Raw genomic sequence first — 15,922 nt, forward strand, 5'->3', positions numbered from 1 at the left:
GAGCGGGGAAACGGTCTCTCTGGGCTTTTCTCCTTTCGCGTCGAACCTTCAAAAATGTTTTACCGTACGGTCGACGACGGCCAACTAAATTCGATCCGACCTTCAGCACGAACATATATCCGGGATTATAATTGACTAATGCGTACTTCACATTGTTACTCTATTACTATTATCACAACGACGATGATTATTAACGATGATTATTATTATTATTATTATTATCATTATTATTATTATTATTATTATTATTATTATTATTCTATTTGCTATTATCGCTATTTTTCATTATTGTCACGATTATTATTATTATTATTATCATTATTATTATTATTATTATTATTATTATTATTATTATTATTATTACTATTATTATATTATTATTTAATGCCTTTATTATTTATTAATTGTAACGACGACCTATGTGTAATAAGTTTTGCCAAAGAAACCCATTGAAAGAGCAATATCGCGTTAATGTTTTTTTCGAGCTTCCATAGGATGGAGGCAGATTTTAAACGAAGCGAGAAAAAAGAGAAAGCGCGACGGTAACGTCGAGTCGTAAACGAAAACTAGCGCAACGCGAGAGGCAGCGCTTTTCGCGCAGCATTCGAACGAAGAGGATCTCCCCGCGACAGTTGCGAGATACCTGCGAAAACCAGAGACTTCGGCTCGAATACTGCGCCCCGCGAACTTTTTAATCGAAACGTAACCAATAGCTCCGTCTTTTTATTTTTCTTTCGTGTTCCGTACCCCCGTGTGATATTCTTGTTCCGTGCGCCGCTCTTGCCGAGTCTCGCTGTTGATACTTGCAAACAAAACTCTGTACATCCTTTTTAAATAAATATGAGGTTTATACGAAACTCGTTCCGTAGTTTACTTACTCACTTTTCACCTAGAAAGAAGGGACACCCCCGTTTCGGTTCACCGTGTGGATTATAATCAAAATAGAATAATATCGTTAATAAAAGACATCGTGTACGATTAAGATGGATTGTCGTCGAAATCTTGATTAAAAACCTGTTATTGTCAAAGTAATCGAAAACCGAAATATTGTTCAACAATTCTATAGGTTGAAAATAAAATATCACGAAATACCATAATCGACGCGTTAAAATTGTACTCCCCGTCCTACTTGTACGAAAGGAATGCTTCGAAAATACGAGGAGGGAGCAATCGAACATCGAACGCGGCGTCTGAAAGCAAAAGCGTAGAAAATTAAAAATCCCGCTCGGAACCGGTCGGAAATTAGAAGAAACCGCTCACTCGTCGACTACAGACGTTTCCTATCGTACCTTCGGCAGAGACTCGAGCTTGCCGCGGACGATATCGTATCTCGTGCGCAAACACGAGACGTCCGATAAGTCTGTTTCGTCCGTAGTCGGTAGTCGCACTATCGAACGTACCGACCGAATCTAACGAAACGGTGTCGTCGCCCGAGAACGTTAAGCTGGTAAGCGTAGGGTGCGCGTTACCCGCGGCGAACGAACACGATCGTTCGTAGATAATACAGGTTTTTACTTTACGCGTTGTTCGTACACATCGCGCGGACGAAAAAACTAAACTTTATCCTCGAATCAACTTTTTATTTCGCTCTGGTGAACAATTGCGCCGCGCGGTATACGATCTTGTAAAAAATTATAAAACGCAAGTATTGCGTCGAACGCGCGTATATTTCGCATTGCTCGCGAGATAAAAATTGTACTTGGTACATTTATGCGTAGGTGATCTGTCTATCGTTATATTAAATATAATTTCTACGGTACAGGTAACGCGGTAAAAGGATATATATATTTATATATATATATATATATATATATATATATATATATGTATATCGCAGAATCCTTGGATCTTTACTTCTTGTAAACGTAGCTCTCGGCACCACCTCGTCCAAAACCTGCAATGCGGACAAATGAATCTTTCAACAACGGAGTGCATCGAGAGCGTGCACGATCTTTCGCTCTTCGGGGATGAAATTTCGGGAGAGCGCAGAGGATAGAAATTTCCACCGAAAATCCGTACGATCGTTCGATTCCGGCAATCGTTTCTTACCTCCAGGACCAAAGAGAGTCGAGTAGCACGGATTATTGCAGTACGGTTTGCCCTCGTGCTCCGCGTGGTTGCCCGGTGTCAACGTTTTGTTACATTTTTCGCAGCGCAAACAGGCGCCGTGCCAGTCCTTCCCCAAAGAGGTCTTCCTCTCGGCTGCAATAAACAAAGAGATCGGCGCTTGAATCGTCCGTGCGCTTTCGACTGGTTTCGTTCTCCCGTACCGTGAGAAATCGATTCTTCGAGGGTTCTCGGTAGCTCCGATCGAGTCGAGCTCGTCGGGTGGAACGGAAACGAGAAAATGGTTGCGTTCGATCGGACGCGTTCGCCCGGCCTCGATCCGTTCCGGTAAAGCCGTACGAGGCTGCGTTTCGGACAAAGAACATCGAAAGAAATCGTATCGAGTCCCGATCGAGTGAGCCGCGTAAACGCTCGACTCCTCGCCGCTCGCTCGATAACGTCGAACACCGGTGAACCCAATTATCTGAAAAGGTGTCGCGCGTTATCGCAATTTCATTCTCGTAATTGCGGAGAATCGTCCACCGGGCTCTTTGCGTTTCTTGAACGCTGAACGTCGATCGTCGCGAGTAATCCGGTTTCGAGAGTAACATTTATCGGGAGATTACGGATCTTATCTCTCGGATCGATTCGCGGGCCGAGCTCGGGGATCGAGGGATTTTCGCGACAACATCTAATCGCGGTTTCCGAGGAAAAATTTCTGCGCGTTGAAAAATCCCGATCGATCGAGTACACGGAGTGGAGTTTCGACGCGGTAATTGGTCGCTCGCGAACACGAAGGTTGAGATCCGTCGTCGTCGTGGTCGTCGTCGTGGTCGTCGTCGTCGACGTCGTCTCGTTCGCCAACGGGAGGAAACCCGTTACGAGGGAGCGCGCTTAACGCGGTAAAAGGGCTGAAAACGGGCTGAAAACGGGCTGAAAACGGGCTGAAAACGGGCTGAAAACGGGCGGACGTCATCGACGAGACCGAATCGATCGCGAGAGACAATCGGAACGCGTTCGGCGGCTTTGTTCGAAAATCTTCTCCACTCGTTTCCGTCACCGAGTCGAGGAAAATGCTGAAACATCATCCTTCCGGGACTCGTCGTCGCGCGATCACCGCCGCGTCGCAGACGGCGACGACAACGACTCCTCCATTAGCAATTCCGTAATTATAAAATTGAATGGTCGATTCCCGAGGGACGCGATCGGCGGTTCTTATTCAGCGGAGGCGCGAACGCGAAACACCCCGCGGACCGTTCGCGAGACCGCCTCGACACAAAGCGGGACCGACGCTGCTTTAGAAAACGCGTCGACGCAGACATCGCGCCGCGCCGCGCCGCGCCGCGTCGCACCGAATTCCCACGCGTGGTCGTTGCGCGATGGAATTTCACGGCGAACGATGCCGAAGAAAAGGGAAAAGGTGACGCCGCGACACGGACAAGAGGCTCGTTCGCCGATACCTTTTGTTCGCGCGGGAGACGAACCAACCGGTCGCTCGATCGACCGAAAACCCTCGCGAGCTCGACGCCAAGAAGAAACGTTCCGTCGCGAGACGAATCCTCGTCGGAGGGTCGAAGCTACAGCGAACCGCGTCGCGAATTCGGTGGCTCGCGATCGATCGTTACGCGGGACTCGTTCGAGGAGATCTCGAGATCGGAAGGATCTCGGTTCTCGTATCGGAGCTCGCGACTACGCGCGGCGCTCGACGCTCGACGCTCGACGCACGCCTGGCCGGAAAGTCGACAAAAGCCCGCGACGAAATCAGAGGAGCGCGAGCGTACCTTTTTTCCTTCGGTGCGTCGCGGTGCGTCATGCCATTACGGCATATCAAACCTCGCGGGGAAGACAAAAAGAGCACGGTCGACCGCTGGCGGGCCGGTGGTTGGCATTCAAACGTTCCTCCGCGTCTAAGAAGGAGCACAAAGGACGCTGGTGCCAGCGAGGGGAATTGGAAAATGACGAGGAGCGCAGAGACACAAGGGGTCTAAAGGGGTCGACAGCGGGCGGGCGAAGGGGTGGTGCGCGCGCGAATACTGGAGGAACGGAGAGAGCGAGAGAGAGAGAGAGAGAGAGAGAGAGAGAGAGAGAGAGAAGAAATAGCCGCGAAATAAGCAAGAAGCGAGGGAAAAGTAAGAGAGGCGAAAGAGGGAACGGGAACGGGAACGGGAACGGGAACGAGAACGAGAACGAGAACGAGAACGGGAACGGGAACGGGAACGGGAACGTGAACGGGAACGGGAGCCGAGAATGGAGCCGGGAAGGAAAGAGAGGGTGGAGGCAGGAAGGGTACGCATAAAGGGCCATTAGTTAATTAACTCCTAATTATCTGGCGGCGGAGAAGCGAGTGCATAATCGTCGAGCATCGGTGCTGTGCAGTGGTAGCGCGAAAAGGCAGACAGCGGTGTGCACGGATCGTTGCGCTCGGGCGCCAAACAATCGGCGGCTGCTGATTGCATAGGCTTGGAACACCATCCCCTGGTCTTTCCTTGCTTCTCTTTTCCGCGTTTTTTTTCCCCCCTTTATTTCATCGGTAGACCGTTTTCCACCCCCGCCGCTCGCTCTTCTTCTCCTCTTTCCAACCACCGCGCCGCACCGCACCGACCCGCCGCGGAAACCCCCTGAAAAACTTTGCGTCGTAGGCAAACTCCCATCGGCGTCGTGAACGAGAGGGTTCGGGGTACCGAGAGCCGGCAGTCGGTTCTCTCCTCGAAACCTCCTCGTTCTTCTCCCGTGGCTTCGAGCCGGCTATTCTTCCGCAAACCTGTTTCCTCCCTGTTCTTCTTATTATTAGCCCCGTACTCCCCGTCTCGTTGGCGCTGGACACTTTATCGTCGTTGGTTTCGAGGCGACGCGACTCGGTACGGTATCCACGGCTTCTCTCTCGGTCCTCGTCCTCCCTCTTTATTTTTTGCGCGTCCACCGGCTCCGATTCGCGGGCGGGTTTCAAGGAACGGGCGTTCGGCGAAACGAGGGAATCGAGGCTCGTCCCTTTTACCGGAACGAGGGAGATCGAGGAGCTATCGACGCGACGAAAGGTCCCGCGATAGAATTCGAGGGTAGAATCGCGTTGCGCGTTGCGCGTTACGCGGTACGCTCTTTCTCGTTTGCAGGGAATCGTCGGCCCGTGAGATCGTAAAGGAATTCGAGACGCGTCTCTCGTTTCGCGGGAAAAACGCAGACTCGTTCGAGATCCAGGGTGGGTCGCGCGGAAAGGGCGGGTAGAGTTCCTTTTGGCCGAGTCGCGTCGAGCGTTGGCAAAAATTTACGCGGATAATACCGGACGAAGTACGCGCGCTGCTTCCTCGAATGCTAAGAAATCATTTAAGCGTGGCTCGTTTCAAAGCTTTCGGGTCTTCGTTTCTCAAAGCGGCGCGGATCTCTCGCGGCCGGCTCGAAAAGCCTTCACCTTTGCGGCGCACGTTACCGCGGAATACTCGCTCGGAAACAAAAGAAAACGCGAGGGAAAAGCCGCGAGTGCCTTATTCGAAAAGGCGGTTTCCGCGCGCGCTTCGTCTTCGCCGGAGAAGCTCGAAAAGTTGCTTCGCGCCCGCGACGAACGTAACTCGCCGAAGCTCCCCGAAGCTCGTCGTTGCTCGCGGAACGATCGCGGCGACGTTTAATTACATTTACCGCTAGGCCGGTACCCGGATAAAAAGGTAGATACGATTTCGGTAGCGAGCTCGGTTCGACCGATCGTTTTTCGAGGTCCGGCGCGCGGCCGGGGTCTCGCCGGCCGGTTACCGGGGCTAATTAGAGAGGAGGGCCCGCTGCCGGATTAAAACGCGAACCGCGGCTCGCGGAGCGGAGTTTAGAGGCCGATGACCTTCCTCTTTCCAACTTTTTTCCGCGATACGAGGAAAAGAGTGTCGTCCCTCCGTTTCTCGCGCGCCTACTTGCGCCGATCTGAAAGCCCATATACGTAGTCGGCAGCGGCAGGAGGAGCGAGCAGTCCATTCAGAAAAATCCGCTTTCAGCGCTAATAGTGCTTTAACGGCCGTCTAAAAGGCCGCTCGAAAGAGGAAGCGCGCAATTAAAAGCGAACCTCTCTGAATACGAAGCTTCCGCGGCCCCGCTGAACGCGCTATCGTTCCAGCTTCTCCGCTTCCGTTTATCCGCGAGTCGAAGGGAAAGCGCGGCGCGCGGCTCGCGACGCGCGATTCCCAGCGGATGAGGTTATCGCGACGACGCGCCGAACGTTCGAACCGTGACATCGACCAGCGAGGCAAAAATCGTAAACCGATCGCGTCTATTCTTAGAAATTGCTCGACCGACAATTTCGACGATACGGGCGTTGCCGATTACCACCGTCGCAAACAACGACCGAAACCGCGCACCGCGTCGCCTCGCGTCGCCTCGCCTCGCCTCGCGTCGCCTCGCGTCGTCTCGACTCTTTCGACGATCGTCGAAGCGAGCGGTAGACCGATAGGTGGAACCGCGTCGTATAAAATTTCCTTCGTAGGCCGGCGATACGGTGTTGGTACACACTGGAACGAGGCTGACGCGATGTTCGTCAAGGTGGACCGCGAGGTCGCGCGATGACATCATCGCCGGTTTTGCGACGGTAGGCGCTTTTATCGCGACACGAATACGCGCGACGATCGGTTACGGAGGATCGTCGCGGGTACGTAAAGGAGCGAACGAGGCTCGCTTGGTCGCGCCGGCGCGGCGCGGCGCGCGATAACGAGATCGCGCAAACGTAGAAAACGCGTTCATCGAAGAAATTTCACCGCGACGCTCGCGCGATCGCACCCTTCCGCCTTCCGATCCCCGCTAAACCCTCGCGAATTCTGTCGGTCGGAGGAAAAGCAATTTCGTTGGCTCACCGAAATACACCGGCTTGTCGCACTTCGGGCAGTTGGGCATGTTCGAGCCTCGCGGACAACGGGCACTTTCTTGCAACAGGGAGGGTCCTCTCGGCAGCGTGGTCAAGCGCGTACTGGGCCCCGAGTTCCGTTCCGCGAGGTAACACGATACTCTCCGGTCGATCGGTCGTGTGCGTACGTGTACGCGAGTGTGCGCAAAGTCGGTGTTAAGGTCGCGTTTGACCGTCGCGCTCGGAACCAGCTATCTCTCGAGTGTGTGCGCGCTTCGAGCGCGTGCACCTCGACTCGCGACCAGACCGAACCGTCTCTCCGAGCTGTCGTGCCGGTCACCGGTAACGCTCGCCGCCCGACCAGCGCAAACTTTTTCCCTCGACGAATCGCTCGACCGATCGCTCTCCTACGAACCGATTCCGTTATCCATTGTCGACCGAATCGTTGTCGAACGCGCGTACCCGAGTGCTCGCGAGTACTCGCTTCGACCGGATATCGGTCTACGGGCAAATAACGGAGCGGTTCTGCGCGCTCGGAATGCTACCGACCGACCGTTGGATCGGATAGAGGCGCTCGGAAAATTTCGCGGGAGAAAGATTGCGCGCCTCGAGATTGCGGTCTCGCGATCGTGGCGGATATCCTTCCCAACTCGATCGAGAACGACGCACCCGCGCGCTGAACGGTCCACTCTCGGGATTCGATGTTTAACGGTGTGGGCGGTACAACTACGTTCTTCGTTGACCACATCCTGCGATTTCTAATCAAGTACAACGACGCCGTCCCGGTCGATTGCGCGCCAGTCCGAAACGAATACCCGAAACCGTAACACGTCGATACTACGAACGTGGAAATGAGCACCGCGCGCGTCGACGATCGCGCGAATTTGATCGCGGCCATCGAGAACGACGACGTGGACTCGGCGAGGCGTATTCTCGCCGGAGAATTCGACGCAAAGTTTCTCGAGCCCGTCGGAGCCCTTCGAGTGACCGCGGTTCATCTGGCTGCTTGGCACGGTAGAACCGAGTTGCTCGAGATATTCCACGAAAACGGCGCCGACGTAAACGCGACCGACAAAATCGGAAGGTGCGCGTTGTTTCACGCCGCTCATCGTGGAAACGTCGAGGCGGTCGACTGGTTGTTGAAACGCGGAGCGTACACGGAGAGCAAAGTCGGCATCGATTCTTGCTACAAGGATTTCACCGGTTCCTCCTTCGGCTCGTCTTTCGTAGGCCGAAACGTTGGTATCGCGCCGCTCGATCGTTTCCATCGATGCTTTCGCGACACCGATCGATCTCTTTCCTCAGTTACCGATCCCGGAGTGTTGGGGTAGAACGCCGCTGCACCAGGCGGTGAAGAACAATTGCTCCGAGGTGGTCGTAAGTTTGGTGAACGGCCAGGCCGACGTGAACGTTCGAGACGAGCGCGGAATCACCCCGTTGCTCTTGGCAGGCTCCGCCCCGATTCGAGAGGATGCCCGCGAGATGTCCAAATTCGTCGCCATCGTCGAGACTCTCGCGACCGCGAACGCGTCGACGAACGTCGTTCATCCCGACACAGGTCTACGAGCAACCTTTCCATTCGTTTGCTCCTCGCATATTTTTCCCCGTAATCTTCATCGAATCCGCACCTTCTCGAACAAAGGCACCACGGCGTTGCATCACGCGGCAGCTTTGGGGAGTTCGTCGGCAACGAGAATCTTGTTGGACGGAGGTGCGTGGCCCCTCTACCGATGCAAGAGCACGGGAAGCACGCCCGTCCACGTTGCTGCCAACGTCGGAAGCCTGGACGCTCTTCTGGTTCTTCTAGCGGCGATACCTACCGAGCGCGTCGACGTTCGAGACGAGGCAAGTCCGAAAGAAAATCTTTTCGCTTTCGCGTTGATCGTTGCTCTTTTCCCTCGTTTTGCTTCCCGCGCGTTTAGATCGATCGGACGCCGCTTCACAGAGCCTCCTATCAAGGACACCGTGAATGCGTTCGGGCGTTAATCGATCGGGGCGGTAATCTGGCCGCGGAAACCAAAACCGGCGTCACCGTTGTCGACGCCATCTTCGCTCGCATACGGGGACCGGTGTCCTTTTTAACGAACATCTTGGATTCCCGGGTCCGAACGAACGGCAACGTTACGGATAAAAACTCGTGCGTGAGTAATCTCGTTTATTCGGCGCGTTATCGTTATCGTTATCGCGGTACGCGAGCGTTGCGCCAACGAGCTTCCACGTTTCTTTTTTCTCTTTCCCGATCAAGATCACCGTAGACTTTGACGCTCTGGCGCCAAAAGGAGAGCTACAAATGGGAGTAGTCGCGTCCCTGGTCGCGGCTGCCTCGAGCGTCGAACAATTAACGATACTGCGACACCCGCTGGTCGAAACCTTCCTCTGGTTGAAGTGGTCCAGGCTGAGAGTGTTCTTCTTGAGTCTCGTCCTCGTCCACGTTCTGTTGGTCCTCTCTCTGTCCGGTTACTCCATAATTCTGCTTCGATGCGAGACAGATCGGGTCTCGTTGAGAAGGATTCTGGCTTCCTGTTCGTGCGTCATCTTGTTCCACAACATGGCTCAGGTGTTGATGGTGCCAAGGTACGTTGACGTCGTTGGAAACCGACCGTTGCGTCGTTACTTTCCGTGTCTCTAGCTGCCGGAACGTTTCGGCGAACCAAAGGGATAAGGGACGAACAACGACGAGCTGACGTAAATCCCTTGGTAATTGCAGATATTATTTGAGACAGTTCGAGACGTGGCTGTCTTTCGCGTGCGCGACGATATCGCTGGTGATTTCGGTAAACGGTGGTTACGCGGCAGAGATTGCGATCCAGGAAAGGGGAAGAGTATTAAACGCCCTACGAGGACCCTCGGAGTGGGAGTTGCATTTCATCGGCGTGGCGATCTTGCTCGGCTGGATACAAACGATGCTGTTAGTCGGCCGTCTACCGACCTACGGATATTACGCGCTCGTCTTCTCCACGGTACTGAGGAATATTTTAAAGGTCGGTCCAAGGGATACGCTATCGATTTCGATCGTTCTTGACGACCGATCGGACAAAAGGAATACCCGTTGGAAAGAAGGAGTCTCGATTTTTCGCGTTACCGCGCGCGGAAACCTGCTGAAACGTGCCCGCGGATAAAAGCCAGACGTATTCGAACCCCGTAAAACGTTTTCACGGCAAGTCTGAACAGGGACAACGTTAACCCCGATTTAATGCCGAGGGAGGTTTTTAATTCCGTCTCTCTTACGAAAGATCCGCATTTAGTCGGAACGAAAAGTAAGAGAGACGGAGCCGGAGCCGGAGCCGGAGCCGGAGCCGGAGCCGGAGCCCTTCCCTTCGGCGAATATCGTTAGAAATGAAAAGCCGGGAAGGACCAAGGTTCTAAATGTCTCCTCGGTGATACGACTCTCCCGTCAGGACCCACTTGCCTACCCCTGTGCGCGAGCCCACCACCACCCTCGCGATTATAACAACGCGCATCCGGGGCTTTTTATTTCCTTTCAGGTTCTCCTAGCGTTCGTCTGCCTGATTGTCGGATTCGCGTTGAGCTTCGCCGTTTTGTTCCACGGGAACGACCAGTTTCGCGATTCCTGGAGGGCCGTCGTGAAGACCGTGGTAATGATGATGGGTGAGTACGAGTACGGAGCCCTGTTCTCGGACGGGAAGAATGGGAGTTCCTTCCTACCAGCCACGAGCAGGCTCGTGTTCCTCGCTTTCGTCATGCTCGCTAGTATCGTCCTGATGAACCTGATGATCGGCCTCGCGGTCAATGACATTCAGGGCCTCGAGAAGGAGGTACGATCCCCCGATATACTCTAACCCGCGTATCTTCTCTACTCGTTGCGAAACGGAACAGCGAAATTTGCCTCTTTCGGGGGAAAACGGTTCAACGGGCGATCGAACCTTTCCCCGTTCGCCGAACCGACTCGCGACGCGACCAAACTCACCATCGATCGAACGATGTTCGTACAGGGTCACATTCGCCAATTACTCAAGCAAGCCGAGTTCGTGGGCCATTTGGAAAGGCTGACGTCACACCGAATCTTTCGCAGCAATTGGCTACATCCTCGGTTGAGTTCGTTGCTAGACTCGAGACGCACCATTCCCACAAAAATTACGTTTGGTTGTCACGAACATTATTTTCATGAATCATCGCACAGAATCCCGGCGAAGCTAAAGGAGGCGTTGTTCCTGTTGGCCTCGAGAAACACGCGCAACACGGAAAGGTGAGCAAATTCGACGACCAACGGAGAAGTTTCCGTCGGGCGGCGGTGAACCGCGACCACTCTGCGCTTTAATTAATAATTTCCCCGTAACGACTTCAACTTTCAGCAACTTAAAGAAAGCCTCCTTTTTTCCAGCCCGATAACGAGCGCCGATTACCACAACCAGAACAACAACAACAACAACAACAACAACAACAACAACAACAACAACAACGCGGAATTAACGTCGTTGCTGGAAGAAGTGCTGCTACAGTTAAGAACATCTTATTATCCTTGCGCGACGAGAAGAAACTTTTCAAAATCCTATGACGCGCGAAATCAAGCGCGTCGAAGAAAAAGTACTAATTTGTAGAATGGAGTTTATCATCGTATCGATATACTTTCTTTAACAATTTATGGAATACTTTCGTACCCACTGCGTGCAACGATATCGCTGTTCAACTCGAATACCTTGCGACAATATTGTATATCTTGAGATACACGTGTACGTAATAGTACAAATTGTAAAAAGACGAACGAATGTACGTTCGTATGTACCGCCAAACATCGATACCGCAGAATGAATGTCTTACCGACGCAACGCAGCGCAAGTTTCGATTGAATACGGATCCCAGTATAGATGTCTCTGCGAGACCGTCTCGCTCCTTCGGTACTTATATCGTTCTCGAACAAGATCGCTAAAAATTTTCCTCGAATCTATCAATTATTAGAAATTTCCTTATCGATACGCACGATTCTGTAAGTTGATTCGATACGTTTCGGTACAAGTACGATATTTATCGCCCGTTGCCTTTAATTTTTACAAAACCTCGTATAATTCTAAAAATTAGAATCATTACGCGTAGGTACGTATGTACGTGCGATTGCAGAGATCGGACTGTCCAATTTTGCAGGTTAGTACCTACTTGACGACGTTTCTTCGGATAGAAATTTATTAAAAATTTACTAGAAATGTGTTCGAACATTGACCGTTATCTTTATTGAAAATTCAATATATTTTGTAAATTTAGTAAAAGGGCAAAGAAGTAGTTCCCTATTTGTTGTATGAAATATTCGTTGCAAAATATTACAATTTCCGAGCGTGTATCGCTAAAGATACGTTTTTCAATTTCTTGCACGATTTTCTAACCATAGCGAAACAAAGCCACGGGAAAACATTGGAAAAAAAAAAAGAAAACCGAACCGCGTGGTACGCGTTTGGCAACAATGCGGATTCGAACACTTTTCTTTCCGTATCGAATTATTTTCCTCCGGTAACATCGTTCCCGTTTCGAAAATACGTTGGTACCTATTGCTCGATTTCAGAACCGTTGCATCGACGATTAAGTTGGTACTACGCGAGGTTGGCTTCGGTTTCTCTTTCTCTACTATTGTCGCGTTCTTTTCTGCCTCTTTCGTTCGTTTTTCTCTCGGCTAGTTCGTAATTTCCAAGAGTGTAGCGAGGACGTGATTCATGCGACGCACCTAAAGAACCGGGCAACTTCGTGCAGCCTGCATAATCGCAATTTGTTGATAAGATTTATGTAGCCAGTATAGAATTTACAAGCACGTTAATCCACGAACGAACATGTGAACGCAAACCGTGTTCGTTGTCCGGAGAATAATTAACGCGAAGTCTAACAAAGGTACATGTAGTGATTCTGGCATTTGAGGTTATTAATACGGACGTAATGTTCGCGTGTAAATAATCACGAACCATCACGTGCGTTATTTCAACGGAATATGCTGTTTTAGCGGTTTGCCCGGTTGCCTTGTAATCAGACCGTCATCCAGTCCATCTTAAATTTATTACGCGGTACTTCGATACGAGGTGAATATCTTTCGGTCGCACGATTACACACGCACATGGCCTGTTTCGTTCGTCGGGACCCCGAGGACGACACAAAAGTCAGCTTTGTTACCGACTAATAAGGGTACCCGTGTTTTTGTCCAGATTTTAATTAAATACGGAAATCGGATAGGACGGTGGCGGGCGCATATATTATCATAAATTATCGTTCACCCGCGGCTATAAAGAAATCACGCGCACACCTGCCTTAACGGTTGTAACAAGCTCGAACCAAGTGTGTTTTGCGACTGAACTCTTTTTTATTTTTACGAAAAACGGTATCAAACGCAACATCGTTTCGTTAAATTCAACGCACACGCCGAAGAAAAAAAGAAGCCTCTAACAGGATACATAATTTATACCCATGGGTCGACTTTGAAACGCGCAACGGGATCGGAGAAAAATTCACAAACGAGTTTCCTCGATCCGAAAGATTTCCAGGTAACAGATACGTAGTATGAGAATTTGCACCTCGCATGAAGCCGTCCACCATCGACGCTATCGGACGGAAACTTGCCAGTGCTCGTCTACAATTATGATAAATTATGGTTTCCAAGGTTGGAAGTTCTACCTCGCACTTATAAATTCAGTATAACGCAGTCTTTTCTCCTTCCTCGGTTAATTAGCTACCAAGAAACTCGCCACCAATGCGATCAAACCTCGTAAATCGCGAAATCGCAAAATCGCAAAATCGTAAATAAAATCTCTTTAATCGTCGAAAAATCATTGTTTTCTTCCGTCGGCGTAAAGATAGAGTTATAAATTACTTTTGACCTTTGAGAAAAAAAATGGTTCGAAGAAAGAATCAGTCGATCGCAAATGGAACTTACCTAATAGAAAATAAACGGTTCGCTCGTTAGAATAGCTTTTGCGTGAGGATTTCTCGAGGGTTTCTAGAGGTAGGCCGTTGACGAAGACGTAGCACAATACCCTTGATAGCAGGTCGGCGTTGGAGATGGTACGACGACAACAACGGTGACGGTGACGGTGACAATAACAGAAACAGTAGCGTTTGTGGTAACGGTAGCGATGGCAGCAGTGGCGATGTCGTTGACGATAATGTTACTGACAGGGGCAGTAGCGTTCGAAAAGGTAGCGATGTTGGCGTCGGTGCCGGCATCGGTGCCGGCGTCGGTGCCGGCGTCGGTGTCGGCGTCGGCGTCGGCGTTGACGTTAGCGTTAGCGTTAGCTTGACGGTGGCGACAGCAGCGGCGGTGGAAACGCGACAACGGTACGACGGTGGCGGCGGCGGCAGCGGCAGTGGCGTGGTATCGTTGGAGACGGTGCTAAGAGTTCGGGCGAGCTCGCACAGGTTCGGGTGGGGTCGGTTCGCCGCCTTGCCTGCCATGACTGGCCGGCCGCGGCCTCGCGGGGGGTGAGGGTGGGGATGATGTGGCGCGTCGGCGAGGGAAGCCACGGCAGTGAATCCGGCGTCGTGATTGGTCGTCGCGTGGGAGAGCCGCCCGCCCGAGCTCACCGTGGCCGGCAGTCAGTACCGAGCATCCAGGCAGAGCACATCGAGCCATCGGAGTCGGGGTGAGATACGGAAACACGCACCTCGGGACCTTATCACGGGCACGATGGCCGTCCGGCGCGTGCACCGTCAACATCAACAGCAAAAACAACAACGTCGTCACCGTCGTCGTAGTGCCGTTTTCGTCGCGCGTGTACTTCGCAATCATCTGCACACGGAATCACAGCAACAGCATCGTGCGCTCACCAAAGTATCGTGGCCACCATCGTACGGATACGTGGCGCGCGGACTATGTGCCTGGTGCACGCAATAAGAAACGAAACAGAAAGAGAAAGCACGACGCACGGAAATTTGCTGCGTGCTAATCCGACACACACGGTTTGCCACTACACGCTACCTACTACATCACGTTCCACCGTTACCTCCTCCTTGTCCTCTCGTTTTCAAGTCCCTGTAACGCACCTCCTTCTTTTCTCCCTGTACGCCGGACTTCCCACGCGGTCCTTGTATCTTCGGTGAGATTACGTTTCGGTTAATACGCGAGGAAAACGCGCGTCGGCCGTAAAATCTTGTCGGTTGCCATGCGTCGTTTAAATTTTCGTCGTAGAACCTCCCGAAGCGAGAAATCTAAATCGTATATCGTTGTGTTCTGACTGGTGGTGCGTTTTATTGTTCGTCGTGTCACGTTTTCGTCGGTGCAACGTCTTGTGCCCGTTCCGGGAAGTGTGTAGCCTAACCTCCTCCGTCGACGACGGTGGCGACGGTGGTGTGGAGGCAAAGGTGACCGTGACGGTGAACCGTTTCTCTGTGCTTCGTCGTATTGTATTCTCTGTTCTGTGCGACAACAGTGAGACAGAAGGGCAAGTGTCTGCCGGTGAGGTCCTTTGAAAAACACGTGCGTCGTCTCGTTAAAGTAGCGCGGATCCGACGGATCGGTCATCGAAGCTGTCGTTGGTGCGTCGTTCGACGTACGCGGCCGGCGGAATCGCGGCCGGCACGCGAGGACCGGCTTTTGAAATTCCCGCGTTGGTCGGATCGGCCGCCTAACCTCTCGTCGATCCTGCGGACACACCTCTCGCGTTAAGTCGGTGGAAGACGAAGACAGGAAAGACGGTGGCCGTCGCTCGGCCAGCAATAATGCCGCACGTGAGCAGCAGCGGCGGCGGCGATGATCTCGGCAGCGAGGACGAGGTCAAGGTCTTCAAGGATGAGGGCGAGGACGAGAAGAGGTCCTCCGAGAACCTCACGGAGGAGAAAAGTTCTCTCATTGACCTCACGGAATCTGAGGTGCGTGGACAGGCCCTTGTTACCGTCTCTAATTCTACGAATTGGTCGTGTCGTGTGCAACAACGCATCGTCGTCTCAGTCTCTTCTTCTTTTATCCGCCTCTTCGTTCGTGACAGCCTAAGGACGTCGGCATTAAGTGCGTGCATGTGTGTTGCAGGAAAAGGTCTCGCTCGCCGGTGGAAGTTACGCGACGACGGGCAAGACGTCGACGAGATCCGATCTCAGCCCTGTTTTCGGTAAGTCGTCATCTATTTCGTTCTACTCTCG

The 15,922-nt window shown here is 52.1% G+C and overlaps 3 protein-coding genes across 3 annotated transcripts; 1 reads left to right on the top strand and 2 right to left on the bottom strand.

Annotated features, from left to right (window-relative positions):
• Window positions 1-1,559: 1,559 nt before the first annotated feature.
• Window positions 1,560-7,076, bottom strand: LOC143150235 (cysteine-rich protein 1). Its single transcript, XM_076318363.1, has 4 exons — window positions 6,870-7,076; window positions 2,050-2,202; window positions 1,817-1,894; window positions 1,560-1,778 (listed from the first exon to the last, which is right to left on the bottom strand). Exons 1-3 carry the CDS (start codon window positions 6,907-6,909, stop codon window positions 1,851-1,853), a joined length of 237 nt encoding a protein of 78 aa, XP_076174478.1. The 5' UTR covers window positions 6,910-7,076; the 3' UTR covers window positions 1,560-1,778; window positions 1,817-1,850.
• A 307-nt stretch (window positions 7,077-7,383) lies between these two features.
• On the top strand, window positions 7,384-13,611 carry LOC143150236 (transient receptor potential cation channel subfamily A member 1 homolog). Its single transcript, XM_076318364.1, has 9 exons — window positions 7,384-8,097; window positions 8,165-8,417; window positions 8,502-8,704; window positions 8,782-9,000; window positions 9,105-9,433; window positions 9,567-9,840; window positions 10,345-10,635; window positions 10,813-11,066; window positions 11,202-13,611. The coding sequence occupies exons 1-9, from the start codon at window positions 7,711-7,713 to the stop codon at window positions 11,416-11,418; spliced, it is 2,427 nt and encodes an 808-aa protein (XP_076174479.1). The 5' UTR covers window positions 7,384-7,710; the 3' UTR covers window positions 11,419-13,611.
• On the bottom strand, window positions 11,897-14,242 carry LOC143150703 (uncharacterized). Its single transcript, XM_076319149.1, has 2 exons — window positions 13,725-14,242; window positions 11,897-13,421 (listed from the first exon to the last, which is right to left on the bottom strand). The coding sequence occupies exon 1, from the start codon at window positions 14,240-14,242 to the stop codon at window positions 13,751-13,753; it is 492 nt and encodes a 163-aa protein (XP_076175264.1). The 3' UTR covers window positions 11,897-13,421; window positions 13,725-13,750.
• Between the last annotated feature and the right edge of the window lie 1,680 nt (window positions 14,243-15,922).

This window comes from Ptiloglossa arizonensis, chromosome 8 (assembly GCF_051014685.1).
Source record: "Ptiloglossa arizonensis isolate GNS036 chromosome 8, iyPtiAriz1_principal, whole genome shotgun sequence".
NCBI classification, from domain to species: Eukaryota; Metazoa; Arthropoda; class Insecta; order Hymenoptera; family Colletidae; genus Ptiloglossa; species Ptiloglossa arizonensis.